General features: G+C 42.7%; 2 protein-coding genes across 5 annotated transcripts in view; one reads left to right on the forward strand and one right to left on the reverse strand.

Annotated features, from left to right (window-relative positions):
* LOC139378815 (collagen alpha-5(IV) chain-like) overlaps nt 1–6,520 on the reverse strand; it is a 96,567-nt gene extending 90,047 nt beyond the window's left edge. Inside the window, exon 1 of the mRNA XM_071121337.1 lies at nt 6,225–6,520. Coding sequence (XP_070977438.1) covers nt 6,225–6,314 — 90 coding nt within the window. The 5' untranslated portion in view covers nt 6,315–6,520. The remainder of the gene's footprint in view (nt 1–6,224) is intronic.
* An 814-nt stretch (nt 6,521–7,334) lies between these two features.
* The window catches only part of LOC139378814 (collagen alpha-6(IV) chain-like), a 166,629-nt gene continuing 147,877 nt past the window's right edge, over nt 7,335–26,086 (forward strand). For all 4 annotated transcript variants that reach the window (XM_071121334.1, XM_071121336.1, XM_071121333.1 and 1 more), the window contains exons 1-3: nt 7,335–7,411; nt 7,544–7,710; nt 7,890–7,935. In XM_071121334.1, coding sequence (XP_070977435.1) covers nt 7,700–7,710; nt 7,890–7,935 — 57 coding nt within the window. In that variant the 5' untranslated portion in view covers nt 7,335–7,411; nt 7,544–7,699. The remainder of the gene's footprint in view (nt 7,412–7,543; nt 7,711–7,889; nt 7,936–26,086) is intronic.

A 26,086-nucleotide genomic window follows, 5' to 3' on the forward strand; every position in this document is an offset into this window, starting at 1 on the left:
ACATGGAGTAAACAATTAACAAGTCAATAACACAGTAGAAAAAAGGGGAGTCTATATATACATTGTGTGCAAAAGGCATGAGAAGGTAGGCAAATAATTACAATTATGCAGATTAACACTGGAGTGATAAATGATCAGATGGTTATGTAAAGGTAGAGATATTGGTGTGCAAAAGAGCAGAAAAATAAATAAATAAAAACAGTATGGGGATGAGGTAGGTGAAAATGGGTGGGCTATTTACCAATAGACTATGTACAGCTGCAGCGATCGGTTAGCTGCTCAGAGAGCAGATGTTTGAAGTTGGTGAGGGAGATAAAAGTCTCCAACTTCAGTGATTTTTGCAATTCGTTCCAATCACAGGCAGCAGAGAACTGGAACGAAAGGCGGCCAAATGAGGTGTTGGCTTTAGGGATGATCAGTGAGATACACCTGCTGGAGCGCGTGCTACGGATGGGTGTTGCCATCGTAACCAGTGAACTGAGATAAGGCGGAGCTTTACCTAGCATGGACTTGTAGATGAGCTGGAGCCAGTGGGTCTGGCGACGAATATGTAGCGAGGGCCAGCCGATTAGAGCATACAAGGCGCAGTGGTGGGTGGTATAAGGTGCTTTAGTGACAAAACGGATGGCACTGTGATAAACTGCATCCAGTTTGCTGAGTAGAGTGTTGGAAGCAATTTTGTAGATGACATCGCCGAAGTCGAGGATCGGTAGGATAGTCAGTTTTACTAGGGTAAGTTTGGCGGCGTGAGTGAAGGAGGCTTTGTTGCGGAATAGAAAGCCGACTCTTGATTTGATTTTCGATTGGAGATGTTTGATATGGGTCTGGAAGGAGAGTTTAGAGTCTAGCCAGACACCTAGGTACTTAAGCCAGTCCGGTCGAACCTCACTAGCCAGATGAAGCTAGCTGGCTGCTTATAAAGTTAGCTTTGGGCAACAGGGTTAAGTAGCTGGCTAGCTATTTATTTTCATGAACTGAAGTTCAATTTCAATAGGCGAACAACAAGTGGCTGCCTAGCTAATACTTACTCACAAGGATTCCTAAATCATTGCTAAGAATAATGAAAATGACTGCAGTTTCTACTTGTCATTGTTTTCAGGCTGGTTGTATTGGTGCTAGCTAGGTACCAAGCTAAAGCTAGCTACCTTCCTCAGAAGTTGCGGTCAAACAAATAATGCTTTATTACCAACGCGGTATTGTAAACACATCGTGGCCGGTGTTTGCTTGTTTACAGACTTTTTTTGTACAGATTTGACAGTGCTACTGATAGTAGTGGTGACGCTTGGCTTGCACATGCAAAGTCAGAACACACAACATTCTATAATAGAACTGTGTTATTTGACGTGTCAAATTAAAAGCTTATTTAACGCGTTAAAATAGTGTTATTTGACGTGTATCTTTTTGACATGCAAAGACCCAAACGGCGTTCCCATAGTATGTTATGAAGCTAATAGCAGTGACGCTATTACTGTGTATCTCCGGTAGGGCAACATGTGTACTGGTGCTCGACCCTTCGGCGAAAGCCAACATCACCCACGACCGAGATCGGTTGATTGTCAAGGGCAAGGAATTCCATTATCTTGGCGTTAATGGATTTCGCCTGAAATGTTCTTACTCTTTCAAATGACTGCTCGACGTGTTGACTGCTCGATCCACACAGCAGACATTGTGGGCTAGGTTAGGAATGCTGTGTTGAACGTATTGCGCAACATTTTACGTGGCGTCATTACGTCATGTACCTACGTTATATAGGTATGCACGTCAGCTTTGATATAGGTTTTTAACATCAGTGTTTTTAGCTAATATCGGCCGACTCCGATATTTTCACCGATATATCGTGCATCCCTAGTTAATTATCAAGAGAACATCGATGCGCACGCCTACTGCCTCTGATCTGGAGGACTCACTAAACACATGCTTCATTTGTAAATGATGTCTGAGTGTTGTAGCGTACCCCTGGCTATCCGTATATTAAAATAATAAAATAATAATAATAAATAATACTTGTACTTTTGATACTTAAGTATATTTTAGCAATTACATTTACTTTTGATACGTAAGTATATTTCAAACCAAATACTTTTAGACTTTTACTCAAGTAGTATTTTACTGGGTGACTTTCACTTTTACTTGAGTCATTTTCTATTAAGGTATCTTTACTTTTACTCAAGTATGAGTATTGGGATATTTTTCCACCACTGCTTTTGCCTAGCCATCAAAACTGAGATTGAAAGAGAGCAACATGGGTATGTGTGTGCGCAAGTCTTGAATGTGTTTGTGTGTTTTTAAAACCCGTTGGCTTGCGCCGGCTGCCTGTGAAACGGGTGGTGAGGCCCTCCTCTCCTCCTTTCCTCTCTCCTTCCCTCCTCCCTCTCCTCCCAGCAGGTGAGATAAAGATGGAATTTGCATGCCTTCCAGGAGAGAGGGAAGAAAAGGGGGGGAGGAGAGGCGAAAGGGAAAGAGAGAGCGGCATAGAAAGCCAACGGAGAAAAAGAGAGGGTCTGGTGGACATAAAATGCGGTGAAGAAAGAGCAATGATTAAAGAAACGAAAGAGAAAAACGTGAAAGAAGAGAGAACGGGGAGCCTGCTTTCCTTACCCCTCAACAGCCCTCACGCCCTCCTTTACCGTTTTCCCTCTCCTTTCACTTCTCTTGAGTTGGGAGGCTGTCTGGGATTTCCACTCTGAGGTGGTGGGTATGGCTATACACACCCATACATACAGATGCTTGCTAGCCATAATGATAGAGAGAGAAAGAGAGAGAGAGAGAGAGAGAGAGAGAGAGAGAGAGAGAGAGACAGAGGCAGAGGCAGAGGCTACGCTACACTAACTCCACCTGTGACAGGGGTCACCTCTGAGGTGTGTGTGTGTGTGCCCCCTATTCACACCCCTGTGCCCTTTGAAGGAATGGGGAATAGAGGTGCTCTCGGGTATGACAGGTTCAAAGCAGACCGCTATGGTATAAATTACAGCTGAAAACTGGAGATGGCTATCCGTACACACTCATATAAGAGCATGGGCTACCAATGACTAAGCCAGGAAACTGCAATGTACGGAATGAGTCTGTTATTACTAGAGAGTGAACAATATACAAAATAACAATAAGCATACTATTTACAAAGCCTCACAATAGACACTGATTTGGATCATGAAAAACATATTTAAGAGGAATGGTAGTGCCATTGAGAGAAAGGGGGAGGGAGGGAGCTAAAGAGTAAGAGAGAGGGACAGAGACTGAGAGAGAGAGAACGAGAGAGAGAAAAAAGAGGGGGGAGGGTAGCTACACTAATCCAATTTCCAGAATTCCAAAGCAAATTCAGTCACCATACAGTGTATGAATTCCAGGTCAGATGACCAATACACACACCCTCCACTAGAGGGGCACATTGAGGGACATGGGATTTGGGAACGCTGAGAGTGGAATGGGAATTCCAAGGGAACCCAATGGGAATTACTTCGGAGAGAGAGAGAGAGAGAGAGAGAGAGAGAGAAAGGGTGTGTTCACAGTCACATGTGGGCATTTCTATAGGAACAAGGTTCTTCATATAATAACCTCCACCAAAACAGCTACTTTTCAGTATGCATTGAACTTCAATAGCCTACATGGTGAGCTGAGCTTTCATTTAGGGTGTGTCCCAAACAGCACCTTATTCCCTACATAGTGCACTACTTTTAACTAGGGCCTGGGTAGGAACTACCCTGAACGTATGTATCTCTTCTTATATCACACACTGACCCTAGTCGCTATATAGTTCAGTACTTTTGACCAGAGCCCTATAGGGAATAGGGTGCCATTTGGGATGCGGGCCAACTCTTCTTATATCACACACGGAGGGGGAAAAAAGCTTTGAGGACACTACATGCAGAAATAAGTCAGTTGGTCCACACGTAGAGGAGAGAACTCTAATGGTCCATCCATTCCCACTGAGATGCCCGCCTGCTGCCAAACACATTTAGTTCTTACAGTAAGTAGATATAGGGAGGCCCGACTTGACTGAAGTCAAATTCTCTCATCTCCCTTCCTCTTGTTCTCTCTTTCCTACACCTCTCGTTCTCTCTCTCCTTCCATCTCTCCCCCCCCCCCCCCCTCTCTCGCTCTCTCTCTCTCTCTCTCTTTCTCCCTCACACTCTTTCTCCTGCACTGTGAACAGACATAGGATTCCACATGCTCACCGAAGACACAACACACATGTCAGTCTTCTCTGGCAAGGTGGCAATACTGTCCCTCGTGTCCTCCATAGCTTTCTACTTGTACTCTTCCTTCAGCACTCCTTACATCTCCTCCTCTATATTCCCTTTCTGTTCCATTCCTGTCCTCTCTTCTCTTTCCTCGTCCCTGAGTTATTTCTATCTTCCTCATTGACCCTTTACTACATCTCTCCTCCCTCTCTGTCTTTATTCCCTCCTTTACCTCTCTCTCTCTCTCCCTCTTCACCTCATTCTATGGGAGTCTCAAAGGGGGCGGTCCTTTCCCTACATAAAGCACATTCCAGAGAGACAGTGGAACTCTCTCTCCAATCAGAGCACAGGGACGAGTCCATCATTCCTTCCACCTCTGTTTGAAACTCCTTGACAACAATGACACACTCTGGGAAGTGGAAGGCGCTCGGACGTCACGCCTCAACCACAGATCTAGAATCAGATTGGCCCTAATTAAACCTGACCTCGGTACTAACCTTAACCATAAGCTGGTGATTTATTACCCTGTGTCAGTGGTTCGTTGCATAGCTTATTAATGTAGTCTGTGGTACTACTGTAGGTTTAGCTGTCTCTGTTCTGCCTCTAGCTCTGACAGCTAGCCACACCTCGGTATCTCACCTGAGAAGACTAGTTCAGTTCACTCTCTCCACTGCAAGAGAGCAGTGCCGGTTGTGTCTGACCTTGTGAGTGCAGTGAGCAATGAGTGTGTTATCAATATGAATGAAAAAGGATATTAATTTCCATAGGATAGTAAAGTACTGTTATACTTAGATTTTTGACGAGAGAAAGAGAGAGAGCAAGAGAGAGAGAGAGAGAATGTCTACATGTTGATTTTTACTTCCTGTCACTGTCTCGTTGAAATGCATTTAAGCATTGACTGAATTGTTCCGGGACAAAAAAATGTTATTTTGTTGCTTTTTCAGGTGGAAAATAAACAAAGCTCACTGCATACTCACTGTGAAGAGCATTTGCTATGTCACTCACTGTGAAGAGCATTTGCTAATTTATGTTAATTATGAGCAAATGACCAATTAATTAATTACTATTAATATTGTTTATGACTAAATAGAAATACTGATGCATACACTGCTACTACTACTACCTGATGAATAAATAAATTGTATAAATTAACTTTTAATTTGAGTCCCTTTAATGTCAACTTTGTGTCATGTAAAATAGGTTGTTGTTTAATATCACATGCGTTCATTGAGTACCTGTGACATGGAAGAGTTTTGGGGGTAAAACATTCAAACGTTGTAACCTTGGACATCATGTGTGATGTGATGCGCCCCAATACTCAGTGACAGCGGATAATGTTAACTCTCACTTTTTAACAAGCAACGCAAAACCCTCATTCTCTCTACTTGCAATGTTCTATTCAAAGTTAAATTTAAATGGCACCCCCCAAAAAATACAAAAGAAACAGGCTACATAATCGCAACTGTGCGCATTGTAACAGTATCCACTCTACAAGGAGGGCCACGGCCAAATTTCTTGCAAGAAAATCTTTTCCACTGACATTAATGGACAAAAAGTAGGAAAATCCACAGCTTCTTACAAGTCGGCCGGTGCAGAACAGATCTAGAAAAAAATGTATGTGCGCTACAGCCGGGCGCCGGTGGCCCGCACTCCTTCCCTCAGAACTCTGAACAACTACAAAACGAACGCGGACAAATGGTCCCTGGAATGGAGCTTGTTCGTAACTGTGCAATAACGCTATAATAACACACGGACCATCCGTGTAAATATATAATTATTATAATTATTCATGCAATAAAAGTTTAAAACACATTTTTGGTAAAAGTAGGCTACAACATGAGACTTATTATTAGACCTGGGGCAGAAAATGAACACTTGTTATAAAGTATCCCCTCTATTTATACACTTTCGCCAACAAGACGCGGGTGGGTTTGGAGTCCGGCCCGTTTGAAGCAACCTGTCGCTGTTTTAACGGTTTGAATTGGTTAGATTTCATTAGAAATACATCGACAAGTGTGTGAAAGTAATTGTAGGCTGGCTACTCACCGCTGATTCCGACTCCTGGACCATGATACACAGGGTTACGAGCACCAACCCCACCGCGAGATTTCGCAGACTCTTCAAGTTTTTATTCATTTTTTTTTTTTTTTTAACAATTCTGCCTCAACTAAACATTGACAAATTCTACCAAAAAAAAACACATCAGAGAATTGTCATGTTCTTCTGCTAACTCGGTTAAAGAACAGAATAATTTTCAGAACGCAGTAGACAGATTCTTGTGGCGACTCCGAGCTTTCCAGTCGTGGGACCGTTCGCTTCTGCAAACCCCTGACTGACTTTTTCCTCTATCGACTTGCCAGCCTGCTACAGCCGGATCTACTTTGGATCAATGCGCATGCCCCTGACACTTGCTTCAACAGGTCTTGTGTGTGATATACTGTGCAATATCCCACAACTTTCAAACAAACCCCCCAAAAACGAAAGATTGTTTTGTTTGTATGCTAAGATATACAACTAATAAGTAGTTATATTTCGGTGTAGGTCTTTTTTCTTTTTCTTTTTTTTACAGTTGCAAACATACACTCACCAGTGTCGGGGCAATTTTTCGTTGCCTCAGGTTACAATCATCTGTTTTTACACAGCCTCGAATATTTACTTGACAGTTTAAAACGTCATCCTAACATGTTGCATGTCATTACCATACTGATTTAGGGGAATACTTGACGCGTTTTTGGAAAGGTCAGGGAATGTAGGGAATTATGTAGACAATTCCACAAAAATCACATTTTCTTGACGAGTGGTCAGTTATTCATTCGTTTTTCTCCTCTTTTGCAGTTGAATAGTGCAGTTTTACCATCTTTCGGCCTATAAAAGCATCCAAACCCAAGATATAAACTCAAGGTATCACAAGTGTTTTCAGCGTTCACCGTTCAACATTCAACATTCATAGCCTGTCACACGAAATGTATATTTGATCTCCTATTTAATCGAATTGGAACATCAAAAGAACGTTTAATTCGCTTGTAATCACTTTATTCGAGTAGTTACAGTGTAAACTAATAGGGCTTTCTAACTTGTGCGTTAAACTGGTAACAAGTGGGTAAAGGTAGGCTATGGAATATGAGTGACATGGCTAAGCCCCACCTCTCTCCTCTGCTCTCATGCACTGCGAAGCAGTTGCGGTGCGTGAAACAAGTCCGGCGGGGGACGAACGTTTTCACAACTGAACTTTGGTGAGTTTAAACTTTCCTTATAATTTATAGCGCAAACCGACGAAATTACCTAACTATTTGAACTAGTAGCTAACGAAAAGAACCGTTTGGTGCGTGATTCTAACCCCCTTTTTTTTGAAATTGCACTTCTAGTGCCTCTCTCTTCTCGTATTTCCCGAAACAGAGACGCTTTTTGGATTCTTCAATGAGCTCGTCTAGGCACTTGTAGCGGCGGCTAGGAGGGAAGACGGGACTGGGGGAGCACTACAGGAAAACTACCTGAGTTTTCTCTTCCAGCCGTGATTCAAAATGAAATTCTGGTGCGTTTATTTTAGCTACAAATTATATGTTGCCATAGTGGTATAGTTTGACATTGCTTATCAGCTGTTCTGCATAGCCAAACTATATAGAGCGAATACTTTCTTACAAAGTTATTAGGACTGCGAATTGGATTATTTGAAAAAGCAGACGAATATATAATTGTTTATTTATTTGATAGGATTTGTGTACTCGCTGTCAGCTGGGCAGTAGAAGCGACATTCGGGGTAAGTGCGATGTGTTTCCTCAACTTCTAGTGCCTCTCGAATCAAGTGTGCGCATGTATAATAATCTTCAAACACATTATGCGGCTACAGCCTTGACGTTTTTCTTCTTCTTCTATAGCTGCATTGCAAGCCTGAGATGTAGAATTTAGGGCAACATTGTGGCAAACAATAGCATGCATGACCAGGCTCGGTGTAGACTAACGGACATGCACAGCTCTATTGCGCAGAGTGGAGTGCTCGCACAGTCCATACATTCTGTATCCTTGGGCTATATGTAGGCTATTTCAAATGCTTCTATCAGGCGCTTGCATCATCTACATGTATTTCAAAATATATATAGACATGTGAAGAAAGTTTTTTATTATTATTATTATTATTATTGTAAATAATTCACAACATATTCACGCACAGTGTAGTTTTTTCTCGCTCGCTGCAGTTTTGTCTATGACATTGCACACTGTGCCTGGTTTATGCTGGATTCATTGGGTAATGCCTTCTCAGAAAATCACCCATCCTCTTTTGGGGGAATTTAAATATTTGTCTTGTGTTAATTGGACATTGTCCGTATACTTTTGAACGCTGATTACAAGAGCTCACCAGTCAAATTGCTGACTCACTTTTCATGCATAATTTGAGTTTTACGCATTTGGAAGTATTCTTTATTTCAACATCACACAGTGACAGTAGAGATGGAATTCTTACTATTATTATGATTCTCATTTTAAAATAAGTTACAGAGTTAAAGTGTACATAATTTATCCCCATGAATGAGTTACAACAATAGTATTTATTGAATCATTTTTATGCTGTCTGTTCAGGAGAAATTGGGACGGAATAGATCACTGCATTTTTGGTAGAGCCCGCTCAAATTTGTGAAAGCTCCAAACCCGCCCCTTATGAATATTCAAAACGTAATTAAGACGACCCATGACTCCAGCCACACCTGAGAGCAATTCCTTCACTGTACGGTGTAGGCCTACATGTCATTGTAATAGTTGTGCTCAAGAACATTCCGATGTGAAGTTTGTACATACTGCAATACTTTCAACAATAGTATGTAGCCACCAGTATTGCCATATTCCCTTGATTTTTGTGCTGCCAAATTTGTATGGTAATGTTATCAGAATTTAATGATGATTATAGTCATAGTTAAAGTCATAGTTTACACTTTCTTAGAAATTCATTAATTCTTCTGATTTACTGGTAATTCATCAACACATACATAATTTACAAGCAACTTTCTATGAAGGTTTGATTGCAAAAGGAACTCTTGATGCCCTGGTCTTTGTACTAAGACTGAGACAATCACATTCCAAGCAACCATTGTAGCTAAGGGAGAATTGACCTCATGAGTTAAAGCCTAGGTGATGGTTGCTCTGTGAACTAACCAAGTCTCCCGGTCCCAAGCAGACTTCCTCATCATGCTAGAGTATTTAGCCGATCTACACCCTGCATGATCGAAACAGTCTATTCTAAAGACGAAAACAGTGTGTGTGTCACTACAAGCAGCTGAAAGGGTAGATACATTGGCAAGAGAAAGTATGTGAACCCTTTGGAATTACGTAGATTTCTGCATAAATTGGTTATGCAATTTGACCTGATCTTCATCCAAGTCACAACAATAGACAAACACAGTGTGCTTAAACTAACAACACACAAATGATTGTATTTTTCTTGTCTATATTGGATACATCATTTAAACATTCCCAGTGTAGGTTGGAAAAGGTATGTGAACGCCTAGGCTAATGACTTCTCCAAAAGCTAATTGGAGTCAGGAGTCAGCTAACCTGGAGTCCAATCAATGAGACGAGATTGGAGATGTTGGTTAGAGCTGCCCTGCTCTATAAAAAACTCTCACAAAATGTGTTTGCTATTCACAAGAAGTATTGCCTGATGTGAACCATGCCTTGAACAAAAGAGATCTCAGAAGATCAAGAATTGTTGACTCACATGAAGCTGGAAAGGGTTACAAAAGTATCTCTAAAAGCCTTGATGTTCATCAGTACACAGTAAGACAAATTGTCTATAAATGGAGAAAGTTCAGCACTATTGCTACTCTACCTAGGAGTAGATGTCCTGCAAAGAGGACTGCAAGAGCACAGCGCAGAATGCTCAATGAGGTTAAGAAGAATTCTAGAGTGTCAGCTAAAGACATACAGAAATCTCTGGAACATGCTAACATCTCTGTTGACGATTCTACGATACGTAAAACATTAAACAAGAATTATGTTCATGGGAGGACACCACGGAAGGAGACAGTGCTGTCTAAAAAAAACATTGCTGCACGTCTGAGGTTAGTTAAAGAGCACCTGAATGTTTCACAGCGCTACTGGCAAAATATTCTGTGGACAGATGAAACTAAAGTTTAGTTGTTTGGAAGGAACACACAACACTATGTGTGGAGAAAAAAAGGCACAGCACACCAACATTGAAACCTCATCCTAACTGTAAAGTATGGTGGAGGGAGCATCATGGTTTGGGGCCTCAGGGCCTGGACAGCTTGCTACGATCGACGGAAAAATGAATTCCCAGGGTTGTCAAGACATTTTGCAGGAGATTGTAAGGCTATCTGACTGCCAATTGAAGCTCAACAGAAGTTGGGGGATGCAACATGACAACAACCCAAAACACAGAAGTAAATCTACAACAGAATGGCTTCAACAGCAGAAAATACGCCTTCTGGAGTGGCCCAGTCAGAGTCCTGACCTCAACCCGATTGAGATGCTGTGGCATGACCTCAAGAGAGCAGTTCACACCAGACATCCCAAGAATACTGCTGAACTGAAACAGTTTTGGAAAGAGGAATGGTCCAAAATTTCTCCTGACTGTTGTGCAGGTCTGATCCGCAACTACAGAAAATGTTTGGTTGCGGTTATTGCTGCCAAACCAGTTATTAAATCCAAGGGTTCACATACTTTTCCCACCCTGCACTGTGAATGTTTACACAGTGTGTTCAATAAAGACCTGAAAACGTATACTTGTTTGTGTGTTATTAGTTTAATTCGTGTTTGTCTATTGTTGTGACTTAGATGAAGATCAGATAAAATGTTACGGCCAATCTATGCAGGAATCCAGGTCCTTCCAAAGGGTTCACATACTTTTTCTTGCCACTGTACATACTGTAAGTATTGTTTTTCTCCGTCTTTGGGCTTTTGCCCAGTCCGTCTGGTCCTTCTCTTGTGGTTCCACTTGAGAATTTTTATTATTGTGGTTAGTTAATGGGGATTAATTATTTAAAAAAAGGTCCCTCCCTATATCCCTTATTGTCAACGAAGTCGTCTAAGTTAAAGTTAAGTTTAGGCATTAACCCCGAAATCTTAAGGTTAGGCATTAACTCAGAATGATTAAGGTCATGTTCAAGGCTTGGGTGAGGCTTAGAACTTTCAACATCTAGAGTCAGAGGCAGATGCTTATGCTTATGCCCATCCGCCATCCCCTCCCGCAACGACCTAGTAAAACTGAAACTACTTGATGGTAACAATGCTCACTGTTGACCCTAGTGGCCAGTTTCCATGTAAATCTCCCGACGTCCTCAGACATGGACGGGTGACCTGGCTGTTGTACTACCACCCTCAATGGTGGTCAGCCTATCAAGCGTAAGTCAATACATTAGTCCAACCTCCTACCTCTTTGTTGTCCTGGGGAGTGTGGCCTGAGTGAGTGACGGATGACTTCATCGGGTGGTCCTCTAAATAGTGGGACAGTGGGCATCTCCATGGTAACAGTTTTGTGGTAGGTATCCCGAGATCCTGTGTGTGTGTGTGTGTGTGTGTGTGTGTGTGTGTGTGTGTGTGTGTGTGTGTGTGTGTGTGTGTGTGTGTGTGTGTGTGTGTGTGTGTGTGTGTGTGTGTGTGTGTGTGTGTGTGTGTGTGTGTGTGTGTGTGTGTGGTTAGAGGAGTTTATGTGGTTAACCAGACTAACCAGAGATAGCAAAGTGGTTCCAATCTCAACCCTACTGTATCTCAGAGAGGTGGTGGAGCATGTAAGGAGTCTCTCTCTCTCGCTGTCTCTCGCTCGCTCTCTCTCTTGCACTCTTTCTCTTTCATTCTCTCGTCTTCTTACCATTCCCCTCCACCCTCCCCCTCTCTATCTCCTCTCTCTCATCCTTCTCCCCTATCCGTCCGTCTCTCTCCCTGCTACTGCAGACAGATAACATGTCTTTATCACACCCCTATCCACAGGGTTTGGAGATAACATTGACACACTCACACAGGGTCACACAGTGTCTTCACACAGTCACACACTTCTGTTCAAACGAGCCAAATCAGACTTTGATAAGCATAAATTCAATTTGAGTGGAAGTTTGGGTTTGCCCCTAAATGAACAGTTTTGATAGATGGGTACAAAATTATTCGGTCTGAAAACAGAACATCGCGTCAGTCTATGAACACTCCACGGAGGAAGTGCTGGACTGATGTCTGACGCAGCTGATGGCAAACTGTTTTTCACACACGCATGAAGAAAGGAGAGGAGCGGTGGAGGAGGGTGAGATTAAGCCGTGGTTTACATGACAGGAGGAACAGGATTTTTTTAAATATATTTTTTAAACTGCAGAAAGTGGCATCTAGGGTGTTTGAGTGAAAACGAGAGTTCATCCCTCCACTGCTCAGAATGTCATAGAAAGATATTTAGTAGTGAGAGTTTTCTAAAGGTGACAAATAGAATGGGGATTTTGTCAAGATAGCGTCAGTCTGGCTATCTTCCCAGTTCTCTTCAAATAGATAGGAGCTATCTCAGACACGTCATGGCCACATCAACACCGATAGAGCGTATCAACATTTGACTCACCTATCGGTAGGTAGATTGTCACTTTTACTTGTTGGGTCCTTACTGAACATGTGGCACTTACAACCTATAGTATGACATTTGTTTATGAATGACTCGTGAAGCATCTATGAAGGTCTCATGAAGGGTTTATAAAGGCTTCATAAAACCCGAAATTGTAATTCCTTTGAATCGGGAGTTTATTATCCTATTGGTCTGTTTACACGTCCATCCGTCATGTTGCTAGCCATTGTTGTTAGGAATTAAATCACTCAGATGATATGGATAAAGTTGTTTGGAGTTTGTCTCCGGGGGAATAGTACCAACAGGCAGTTGTGTATATTCTGTGTCTTGTTCAAGACACATGGAGTCACGGGGAGTGTGTTTGTGTGTGTGCACGTCTAGCCCTCTTCTGCTCTCGTCATTGGAATGTTTACGTTGATACTTTTGTCCTTTATCTTAGCCCCCCCCCCCTCCTCCTTTCTGTCATCCCTCCCTCTTATCCCTCCCTCGCTCTCGGGTGGAATTCGCTGCCTGGCAGAACATGTCGGGGTCTCTTCCTCTCCGCAGGTGTCACCTCTACAACAAAAAAAAAGAAGTGCTATCTAGAACCTTAAAGGGTTCTTCGGGCTGACCCCAGTAGGAGAACCCTTTAAAGAACCCTTTTTGGTTGCACGTAGAACCCGTTTGGTTCCAGGTTGAACCCTTTTGGTTCTATGTAGAACCCTTTTGGGTTGCATGTAGAACCCTTTCAGAGGCCGAATAACTCTTTTGGAACACTTTGTGTAGAGTGTAGAACGAGTGTAGAACATTCCTCCACTAACTGATCACTTTTGATTTGTGGTTCCTACCTCCACCCTCTCCTCACCCTCCCCTACTCCCTGTGTGGATATGCATGGCCCAAGGGGGTGGAATGCAATAGAAGGCTGTAGGTGCCCAATGGCGTGTGTGTGTTTGTGTGTGTGTGTGTGCATTGTGTGTGTATTTCAGTGAAGGGTAAAAAGCGCCAGAGGTAACACTTACATACCTAAATCTAAATGACCTTAGATGGTTGAGATAGTCACAGGTTTTATTGAGGGTTAATATATGCTCCCTGGGGTTAAACAAAATAGGAGACATTTATGTGCTCGGAACAGCTATTTAGGAAAGTTCAGTTCTTAGCGGTGACTTCCTAAAAACATGAAGATCTGAATGTTCAAAGTGGTAGAAAAAAAAGCACCGGTTTCAAAAAAATATGGCCGGCAGGGCTAAGTGAAAATAATAAAGAAGGAAAATATATTTTAAAACACTTTTGAAAATCATCTGTTTTGAAATGCAAAAGCCAAAGCGTAGGCAGCAGGCAGTATCCTGTGTGTGTGTGTGTGTGTGTGTGTGTGTGTGTGTGTGTGTGTGAGTGAGTGAGAGAGATCCGGTGTTTATTGTTACCTGATGAAATTGCTGTACAATATGATCTTGTTGCCATCTGATGCAGATGTCATAAATCAGCACTGCAGAGCTCTCACAGTCCTATGCAGTGCCTTGATGGTATTACTGTTGATGATATCTGGAAATGTGCATGTACACCCTGGCCCATCTACTGTTGCTAGCCCCAATTCTGACTAGTGCTCTGATATCTGCTTCACTGATTTCTGCTCTCGTAAAAGCCTGGGTTTCTGCACGTTAACACAAGAAGCTTATTACCTAAACTGGATCAATTGGAAGTGTGGGTTCACAGCTCCAATCCAGATGTGTTGGTCATTACTGAGATGTGATTAAGGAAGAGTGTTTTGAATACTGATGTTAACCTTTCTGGTAATAACATTTTTCGGCAAGACAGATCTTCCAAAGGTGGGGGAGTGGCAGTCTTTACCAAGGAACACCAAGTCTGTCCCCAAACAATTTGATTTGCCGGTTTTAAGTATTAAACTTTCAAATAGCTGTTTGTTGACTGTTGCTGGGTGCTATCGTCCTCCATCAGCACCAGCCTGTACCCTACCTGCCTTAAACTCTCTCCTGGCCCCTTACACTAAGTCTGAATGTGTCATGCTAGGTGACCTAAACCAGGACATACTTAAACCACCTGAACAAGTCCTAAAGCAATGGGACTCCATACATTTTTCTCAGATTATTACCAATCCCACAAGGTATGACTCCAAACACCCAGAAAAGGCTACTCTTCTTGATGCTATCCTCACAAATAATCCTGATAGGTATCAGTCTGGTGTTTTCTGTAATGACCTTAGTGATCACTGTTTTACAGCCTGTGTTCGTAATGGCTGCTCAGTGAAACGACCTGTCCTGATTTGTTATAGATGCTTGCTAAAAAACTTTAATGAGCAAGCCTTCATTCATGAACTGGCCTCTGTAAAATGGTATAGAAACAGCTTGATCCCCCCTGTCGAAGACGCTTCGACCTTCTATTTTGATATTTTCAGTGGTATTGTTAACAAACACTCCCCCAGGTTCAGCCCCTGGTTCGACCGTGATCTTGCAGAGTTACTCCACCTCAAAAATTGCATTTTGTGAAAGGCTCGGCACACAAATTCTCAGGCTGACAGGCTATCCGTAAGGCCAAAGTTAGTTACTTTAAGGAGCAATTCTCTCTGTGGGTCTAACCCCAAGAAGTTCTGGAAAACGGTTAAAGACCTGGAGAATAAACCCTCCTCCTCACAGCTGCCCGTGTCCCTTAATGTTGATGATGTGGTTGTTACTGACAAGAAACACATGGCTAAGTTCTTTAATCACCACTTCATCAAGTCAGGATTCCAATTTGACTCAGCCATGCCTCCTTGTCCGTCCAACATTTCCTCATCTCCCACCCCTTCTAATGCAACTACCCCGATGCTTCTCCCTGTTTTCCCCCCTGCCCCGCTACAAAGTTTCTCCCTGCAGGCAGTCACTGAATCCGAGGTACTAAAGGAGCTCCTGAAAATTGACCCCCAAAAAACATCTGGGTCCGATGGTTTAGACCCTTTCTTCTTTAAGGTTGCTGCCCCTATCATTGCCAAGCCCATCTCTTTTATCTCTTTTAACCTGTCTCTCCTTTCTGGGGAGGTTCCCATTGCATAAATTTATATTTCAAATCCCAGCCCTCGTCCCCGCAGGATGGCTTTTTGGCAGGCCATCATTGCAAATAAGAATTTGTTCTTAACAGACTTGCCTAGTTAAATAAAGGTTAAATAAAAAAAATGAAATTAATCTCTCTACGTCTTGCTGCACTTTCTCAGTCAGGGGAACATGCCTTAGATCTGTAAGATGCAAGAAGCAAAGGTTTCTATCTATTCCCTCTCTCCTTCTCTCGCTCTTTCTCCCTCCCTCTCTCTCTCTCTCTCTCTTTCTCTCTCTCCACCTTTCTGTCTCGCTTTCCCCCTCTCTCTGTTCCGACTGTGTTCTCTGTTTTCACTTTTTTGTGTGGGTGGATGGAAGTGGGCTACCTAGGGCTGCAGTCCAGCCTCTCTCTCTCTCTCTCTCTCTCTCTCTCTCTCTCTCTCTCTCTCTCTCTCTCTCCCTCCCTACTCCTGTACCTCTCATATGACACCCAGAGGAGTTCTGAACTGCCCCTTCCTCATATTATCCTCTGTGTCTCTCTCTCTCTCTCTCTCTCTCGCTCTCTCTCGCTCTCTCTCTCTCTCTCTCTCCTTCTTCCTCTCCTTGGGTTTCTTCTCAGGTCATATAACCTATAACCTAAGGCCTTTATAATGAGAGCGTTAGGAGACCTATAAACTATACAGTCAGGGCCATTATTATTTGCCATAAGGCACTCAAGTAATACTGCAAAAAACGTTTTGTCATTAATACAAAGCGTTAAGCTTTGGGCATCACTGAGTACCACTCTTCATATTTTCAAGCATGATGGTAGCTGCATTATGTTATGGGAATGTTTGTCATCGGCAAGGACTAGGGAGTTTTTTTTAGGATAAAAAGAAACAGAATACAGCTATAAGCACACAAAAAAATCCTTGAAAATCCTGGTTCAGTCTGCTTTGCAACTGACACGGAGACAAATTCACCTTTCAGCAGGACAATAAACTTAAACACAAGTCCAAATCTACACTGGAGTTGCTTACCAAGGCGACATTGAATGTTCCTAAGTGGCCTAGTTACAGTTTTGACTTAAATCGGCTTGAAAATATATGGCTTGACTTGAAAATGGCTGTCTAGCAATGATCAACACTCAACTTGACAGAGCTTGAAGAATTTTGAAAAGAGTAAAGGGCAAACAAAAAAATACTATGCCAAAGTTGTTTCTATAAAGTATTGACTCACGGGTGTGAATACTTATGTAAATGAAATATTTCAGTATTTCGTATTCAATTAATTTGCTAACATTTCTAAAAACACTTTGTCATTATGGGGTATTGTGTGTAGATGGGTGAGCAATATTCTTTGGATCAATTTTGAATTCAGGCTGTAGCGTAACAAAATGTGGTGTAAGTCAAAGCATATGAACACTTTCTGAAGGCACTGTGTTACACATAGATCTAAATGGATCTATACCCTGATTTCCCATGCAATACCCATACCCACTAACTATAGCTAGTCTCATATTAGCTATATTTTATACTTTGTGTTTCTAATGTTAAGGTGATAACCATAGTTTGACTTTGCAAAGCTGTCATGAGAGAGGCTACCCTTGCTGTCTTGAATCTTTACTGACTTCTATAAAACAGACAGTGTGTGGGATAGGATGACAAGTCATACCTGCAGAGACACAGGAATGTGTTGCAATGCCCTCTCTGTGCAGTAAAAACACAATGAAGGTTAAAACCATACAACAAATGTGTGTCGGGGTGGAACGGTGATGACACTTTATTTGTGTTTTTAGCCGTGTTTATCACATCTAAATCACTGATAGGAGCACATTAGATCTTGGATTTTGTCTGTTAGCTAGCACCTGAATCAGTGCAATGTTGGTATGTTTTCTCCTTTAGAACCATTGAAAAAACCATACATCTTCCAGTTGTAGTTCTAGTGGTTGCATGGTGAATGTCCCACACTGGCATCGTTTCAAATATCAAACCTCTCTACAGAACAGTGTCAGCTTGCCCCCTTATTGGTTGAGGTAAATCCAAGGTCAGAGTTCAGCTCAACACAAAAGCTGAGGGCTGGCGCGTAATTGTTTGGGGTCGTAGCTTAACATTCCTTCTTCTTAAGGTTTGTTTATCACACTCTGTCTACTTTATAAAAAGGTTGAAAAGGGGAAGAGGGGGAAGGGGTGTTCTTCTTACTGTCTCCTGTATCTATCTGTGCCCTTGAAGCAGTTTTGAAAAGGTGATACGAGCCTACCAGATAAGCTAAATGCCTGTTATGCTGGCTTCGAGGCAAGCAACACTGAAGCATGCACGAGAGCACCAGCTGTTCTGGTTGACTGTGTGATAACGCTCTCGGTAGCCGATGTGAGCAAGACCTTTAAACAGGTCAACATTCACAAAGCCACAGGCCCAGGCCAGATGGATTACCAGGATGTGTACTCAAAGCATGTGCGGACCAACTGGCAAGTGCCTTCCCTGACATTTTCAACCTCTCCCTGAGTCTGCAATACCTACATGTTTCAAGCAGACCGCCATAGTCCATGTACCCAAGGAAGCTAAGGTAACCTGCCTAAATGATTACCGCCCCGTAGCACTCACGTCGGTAGCCATGAAATGCTTTGAAAGGCTGGGTCATAGCTCACATCTACAGCATCCTCCCGGATACCCTAGACCTACTCCAATTCACATACCGCACCAACAGATCCACAGATGATGCAATCTCAATCGCACTCCACACTGCCCTTTCCCACCTGGACAACAGGAACACCTATGTGAGAATGCTGTTCATTGACTACAGCTCAGAGTTCAACATCATAGTGCCCACGAAGCTCATGACTAAGCTAAGGACCCTGGGACTAAACACCTCCCTCTGCAACTGGATCCTGGACTTCCTGATGGACCGCCCCCAGGTGGTAAGGGTAGGCAACAACACATCTGCCATGCTGATCCTCAACACGGGGGCCACTCAGGGGTGTGTACTGAGTCCCCTCCTGTACTCCCTGTTCACCCACGACTGCGTGGCCAAACACGACTCCAGCACCATCATTAAATATGCTTACGACACAACAGCCTGATCACCGACAACGATGAGACATCCTATAGGGAGGAGGTCAGAGAACTGGTAGCGTGGTGCCAGGACAACAACCTCTCCCTCAATGTGTGCAAGACAAAGGAGCTGATCGTGGACTACAGGAAAAGGCAGGCTGAACATGCCCCCATTAACATCAACGGGGCTGTAGTGGAGCGGGCCAAACTTTCTGCAATCCAGGACCTACAGTATATAATAGGCGGTGTCAGAGGAAAGCCCATAAAATTGTCATAGACTCCAGTCACCCTAGTCATAGACTGTTTTCTCTGCTACTGCACGGCAAGCAGTACCGGAGCACCAAGTCTAGGACCAAAAGGCTCCTTAACAGCTTTTAGCCCCAAACCATAAGACTGCTCCATTTGACTGCCCCACTCCATTTGTTTTGTACACTGCTGCTACTCGCTGTTTATTATCTATGCATAGTCACTTCACCCCTACCGGCATGTACAAATTACCTCTAGCCTGTACCCCCACACACTGACTCGGCACCAGTACCCCCTGTATATAGCCTTGTTATTGTGTTACTTTTTATTATTTTTACTTTAGTTTATTTAGTAAATATATTAACTCTTCTTGAACTGCACTGTTGGTTATTAAGGGCTTGTAAGTAAGCATTTCATGGTAAGGTCTACACTTGTTGTATTCGGCGCATGTGACAAAGTTTGATTTGATTTATTCTTGTCAGTGAGTGAGGTGGGACGCCATTTTGGTTTTGGGTGGAAGTGTTGTCTTAGCTTGTCGGACATGCCTAGTCTTTTCTCTCTTAATGCCAGCGACCCTCTGGCCATTTTCCCCCTTCTCCCTTCTCTCTCTATCTCTCTGCACCACCACCCCTCCCTGCAGAGTTTGTCTCTCTCTCTCTCTCCCACTCTCTCTTTGTGTTTCAGTAGATAGTTTACGTGGCCTCAATAGATCCCCCTATAGGCCTGTTTTTAAGCTAAACCAACAGATCCGTTCCATCTTTACTTTGATGATCCTTATGATCCCTACAACATCATTACTTCAATCATTTCACCATAATACGATTCATAACCAATATAAAAAGTAAAGTGCCTGTGCAAGGGAAACTATTCTTCTCTTCTTTGCCCTAGGTAGACTAAAGTCAGTTACAAAGTTGTTTTAATGCTGTGACCCTATAGCTAAAGTTGGCTATAGAGAGACAACTGCATTATAAACCTTATGGTAAGACTTCAGAAATGTTAATGCGTGTGTTTATAGCATGTAATAAAGCATTATAACCACAGACAGCCTTGTATAAAGCTAGGAGCTAGGAGGATCCAGCCACAACACAACCCATCATTTAGGGGACACACACACACACACACTATGGTGCAGCTGATAAACCTGTATCAATGTAATCAGCCATGTAGAACCCTCCCTCTGTGTGTTCCCTTCTTTTCCCCCTGTAATTTGGCTTCCTCCCTCCCTTTTTCCATCCCTCTATTCGTCTCATTTCATCCCTTGTTCCCCAGCTCATGCCAGGCCAGGTAATCCACCCAGCCGGCTACATCATCCCTCCTCTGTTCATCCCTCCTTCCCTCTCTTACCTTATTCTCTGAGCTATCCTTTCCACTGATGGATAAGGTAATTCACAGGCTGCCTCCCAAATGGCACTCTATTCCCTTTATAGTGCACTACTTTTGACCAGGGCCTTTAAACGCTTAGGAAAAAATGGTGCCAAAAGGTTTTTTCAGCTGTCCCCATAGGATAACCACCTTGTTGGTTCCAGCAAGAACCCTTTTTTGATTCCACGTAGAACCCCTTTGAGTTCCACGTAGAACCCTCTGTGGAAAAGTTCCTACATGGAATCCAAAAGGGTTCTAAACCTGAAACCAAAAGGGTTCTACCTAGAACCAAAAAGGGTTATTCAAAGCGGTCTCCTATAGCAGGGTTCCCCACGAAAAACAGTCCCAGACCATTATTCCTCCTCCACCAAACTTTACAGTGCACTATGCATTCAGGCAGGTAGCGTTCTGGTATCCGCCAAGCCAGTCGTTCAGGCTGCCAGTCGGTGAAGCTTCCAAACAGTTCACTTTCATAGCAGCCACATAAAAACAGCATGATCCTTTAGCTCGTTGTACATATAATTCCTTCTCGCAACAATCTATGCCATTCTCCTCCTCTCACCTTTTCCCTTCACTTGTGGACTTCAGTGCACAACACATCAGGCGAAAAAACCTTTCCAAGCCAAACCTTCATATCATAACCGCTAACCGCTACACACAGGCAACATCATTGTCACATCATAGTCAGCTAGAACTACTAGAACTAACACGTTTGTAAACCTACGGCTACATTCATGCAGTGCAGTGTACAGTCAGGAATCAGTTTAGCAGTTACGCCGGCATGTCCTGGTGGCAATACATTTATAAAACCAAAAGCTTACCTTGACTTGAAAGAGTTCCAGTGCTGGATAGCCATAGCCAGCTAGCTAACATAGCATCCCTCTCTGTTTGAGACAGGTGTTTAAGTAGGCTAAACTAGCTAGCTGCATAAGCAGTTTAAAAGGTACACCAGCAGACGCCGGTGGCAATAATTAATACAACTAAAAATGTAGCTTGACTTGAAAGAGTTCCAGTGTTGGATAGCCATAGCCAGCTAATTAACATAGCATCCTAATCTGTTTGAGCCGGGTGTTTAAGTAGGCTAAACTAGCTGGCTGCATTTGCGAGCTAAGTGAAAGTTAAACAAATAAAAAATACTATCAAATATAGCTCTAGCTCTTTCTCTTTCTCTTGTGTCTCCTTCATTTTGGAACAAATTTATTTGTTCAAAACTGTTCAACTATTGTCTTTCTCTCTCTCTATGAGTCAACTACTCACCACACTTTATGCAAGGAAGTGCTAGCTAGCTGTAGCTTGTGCTTTTAGTAGTAAATTCATTCCCTGATCCTTTGATTGGGTGGACAACATGTCAGTTCATTCTGCAAGAGCTCTGATAGGTTGGAGAACAGAAGTTACAGTGTACGTCTATGGAAGGGAGTGAGACCATGAGCCTCCTAGGTACACTATGGTGCTACCCTACAGTGCTGAGGCTACTGTAGCCCTTCATTGCAAAACAGTGTGTTTTAATCAATTATTTGGTTACGTGAATATATTTAATATAGTTTAATCTAAAAAGGATAACTTTTTTAATGTTTCACTATTTAGATTTTTAAGAAATTCACTGAGGATGGTCCTCCCTTTCCTCCTCTGAGGAGCCTCCACAGGGTGACTCTGGCTATATGGAACCGAAGTAGGTCTTGAGGATGAGTGTGCGCACAGCCATGGTCCTGTGGTGTGCATGTGGTCTGCACATGAGACTACCAGACCACCCTTGTGGACTTTGGTGGTTCAATAAGAAAAAATAACTACATTTTGAGTGTGTAAAAAGAAGATAAGATATTATACAGACTAAATGTTTAATTTACACTGTTGGTGTTTTGTGCTATTGAAATATTTTGTCAGTGGCATTTGTTGTTAAAAAATAAAATAATGGGTGCATTTTTCAGAAGAGAAACAAAACATGCTTTTTCCATGTCTAAGCTTTCTTATAACTATCAGGATAGTTTTTTTTGTAATTACATATAAAGTATGTCAATATTGTACAACTAAATAATGTCTCTTGAAATTAAGAAACGAGGACATTTCTAGGTCAGAGGGGACGAATGTAAGGATTGGAATTGGATGTTAGTGATTAATTAAGAGATAATTGGTTGCCTGTCAAAAATAAATATTCTATGCTGCCTCTGTCTGGTCTTAACTTCATAAGTTGACAGTCAACTCTCTGAATCCTCTAAACGACGCAATACACCATTGTATCAACACACTTGTCACTTCCATTTAACAATTCTAAATCGCTGTGGCACAGTAGGCATCAAGTCACTTGCCGATAATGTTGCATAAAATGCTGCATTTAAAATAAAATAAACAATCACCTTTATTTAACCAGGTAGGCCAATTAAGAACAAGTTCTGATTTACAACTGCGACCTGGCCAAGATAAAGCAAAGCAGTGCGACACAAACAACAACACAGGGTTACGCATGAAATAAACAAAGGTACAGTCAATAACACAATAGAAAAGTCTATATACAGTGTGTGCAAATGAGGTAAGATTAGGGAGCTAAGGCAATAAATAGGCCGTAGTGGCGAAGTAATTACATTTTAGCTAATAAACACTGGAGTGATAGATGTGCAGAAGACGAATGTGCAAGTAGAGATACTGGGGTGCAAAGGAGCAACAAAAAATAAATAACAATATGGGGAGGAGGTAGTTGGATGGGATATTTACAGATGGGCTATGTACAGGTGCAATGATCTGTAAGCTGTCTGACAGCTGAAGCTTAAAGTTAGTGAGGGAGATATGAGTCTCCAGCTTCAGTGATGTTTGCAATTCGTTCCAGTCATTGGCAGCAGAGAACTGGAAAGAAAGGCGGCCAAAGTAGGAATTGGCTTTGGGGGTGACCAATGAAATATACCTGCTGGAGCACGTGCATACGGGTGGGTGCTGCTATGGTGACCAGTGAGCTGAGATAAGGTGGGGCTTTACCTAGCAAAGACTTATAGATGACCTGGAGCCAGTGGGTTTGGCGACGAATATGAAGCGAGGGCCAGCCAACGAGAGCATACAGGTCACAGTGGTAAGTAGTATATGGGGCTTTGGTGACAAAACGGATGGCACTGTGATAGACTGCATCTAATTTGCTGAGTAGAGTGTTGGAGGATATTTTGTAAATGACATCGCCAAAGTCAAGAATCGGTAGGATAGTCAGTTTTACGAGGGTATGTTTGGCAGCATGAGTAAAGAATGTTTTGTTGCGAATAGGAAGCCGATTCTAGATTTAATTTTGGATTGGAGATGCTTGACATGAGTCTGGAAGGATAGTTTACAGTCTAATCAGACACCTAGGTATTTGTAGTTGTCCACATATTCTAAGTCAGAACCGTCCAGATTAGTGATGCTGGGCGGGCGGGCTGGTGTGGGCAGCGATCGGTTGAAGAGCATGCATTTAGTTTTACTTGCATTTAAGAGTAGTTGGAGGCCACGGAAGGAGAGTTGTATGACATTGAAGCTCATCTGGAGGTGTCCACAGTGTCCCAAGTAGGGCCAGAAGTATACAGAACGGTGTCGTCTGCGTAGAGGTGGATCAGAGAATCACCAGCAGCAAGAGCGACATCATTGATGTAAACAGAGAAAAGAGTCGGCCCGAGAATTGAACCCTGTGGCACACCCAATAGAGACTGCCAGAGGTCCGGACAACAGGCCCTCCGATTTGACACACTGATCTCTATCTGAGAAGTAGTTGGTGAACCAGGTGAGGCAGTCATTTGAGAATCCAAGGTTGTTGAGTCTGCCGATAAGAATGTGGTGATTGACAGAGTCGAAAGCCTTGGCCAGGTCGATGAATACGGCTGCACAGTATTGTCTTTTATCGATTGCGGTTATGATATCGTTTAGGACCTTGAGTGTGGCTGAGGTGCACCCATGACCAACTCAGAAACCAGATTGCATAGTGGTGAAGGTACGGTGGGATTCGAAGTGGTCTGTGATCTGTTTGTTAACTTGGCTTTCGAAGACCTTAGAAAAGCATGGTAGGATAGATATAGGTCTGTAGCAGTTTGGGTCTAGAGTGTCTCCCCCTTTGAAGAGGGGGAAGACCGCGGCAGCTTTCAGATCTTTGGGGATCTCAGACTATACGAAAGAGAGGTTGAACAGGCTAGTAATAGGTGTTGCAACAATTGCGGCGGATCATTTTAGAAAGAGAGGGTCCAGATTGTCTAGCCCAGCTGATTTGTAGGGGTCCAGATTTTGCAGCACTTTCAGAACATCAGCTATCTGGATTTTGGTGAAAGAGAAATGGGGGAGGCTTGGGAAAGTTGCTGTGGGAGGTGCAGAGCTGTTGACCGGGGTAGGGGTAGCCAGGTGGAAAGAATTGCCGGCTGTAGAAAAATGCTTATTGAAATTCTCGATTATCGTGGATTTATCGGTGGTGACGGTGTTTCCTAGCCTCAGTGCAGTGGGCAGCTGGGAGGAGGTGCTCTTATTCTCCATGGACTTTACAGTGTCCTAGAACTTTTGGGAATTTGTGCTACAGAATGCAATTTTCTGTTTGAAAAGCTAGCCTTTGCTTTCCTAACTGCCTGTGTATATTGGTTACTAACTTCCCTGAAAAGTTGCATATCGTGGGGGCTATTCGATGCTAATGCAGTACGCCACAGGATGTTTTTATGCTGGTCAAGGGCAGTCAGGTCTGGAGTGAACCAAGGGCTATATCTGTTCCTGGTTCTATATTTTTTAATCGGGCATGCTTATTTAAGATGGTGAGGAAAGCACTTTTAAAGAATAACCAGGCATCCTCTACTGACGGAATGAGGTCAGTATCCTTCCAGGATACTCAGGCCAGGTTGATTAGAAAGGCCTGCTCGCTGAAGCACTCAAAGTTTAGAAGGTCTATAATTTTCATTGAACACAATCAAAGTTAACATAAGTCCTAGATGCTTTCAGTTGCTCAACTTATTTTAACAACATGATGTTACACTCCAAAGGGATACGTTGAAATAACATGCTGTAGGTAATTAAATCATCTAAATTAAAAGGTGTTTATTTTTTAGCGTAGTGGTTATTAATATTTAGGGATATCATTTGAAATAGGCCTTGTGAAATGATTGTCAAAAGGGCATGTTGGTCTAGAGATTATTTATGGGTTGATCAAAATCCAAATATCAAAACATTCTTTTAACAACTCCAAAGCAATTGCATGTGGCGCAGAAACCACTGATTCGCTGCATTTTTCCATTATCAAGACACCTGCTGGTAACACTTAACTGGTTAGGATAGCTCAGGAGGTATCCTAAATATCTGTAGACTAGGTGGGACTCTTCTGATTAAAAAGGCTTCATGCACTGCTTTTATTTTTACCCATAAAAGTAGGAGTAAAATGTCTCAATTCTCAGCATTTACCACCAATTTTCTACTCTACACTTTGTGGATATGGGCCCTGGGTTTTAACAGGCTCTGAAAGGATACAGGTAGATAAGTCACTCAGTAACAGTCAGTTGACCCAGCACCCATAACACTGCTGAGGCTTGCCCGCTAACCCAGCTAGCATTGGTTAGCTTCCCTGGCCTAACTCTGACTGAGAATTCATCCTGAGCTAGCTCAGCGCTTTGCTACTGTAGGTCTACTTGCCCTGCAACTAAAAAAATTTGCTTAGTGCTATGCCACTGTAGGCCTATTTGGCATGCTACTAAAGAATTAGCCTAGCGCTATGCCACTGTCGGCCTACTTGACCTGCTACTAAAGAATTA

The sequence above is a fragment of the Oncorhynchus clarkii genome, chromosome 21 (assembly GCF_045791955.1).
Source record: "Oncorhynchus clarkii lewisi isolate Uvic-CL-2024 chromosome 21, UVic_Ocla_1.0, whole genome shotgun sequence".
In the NCBI taxonomy this organism is placed as follows: domain Eukaryota; kingdom Metazoa; phylum Chordata; class Actinopteri; order Salmoniformes; family Salmonidae; genus Oncorhynchus; species Oncorhynchus clarkii.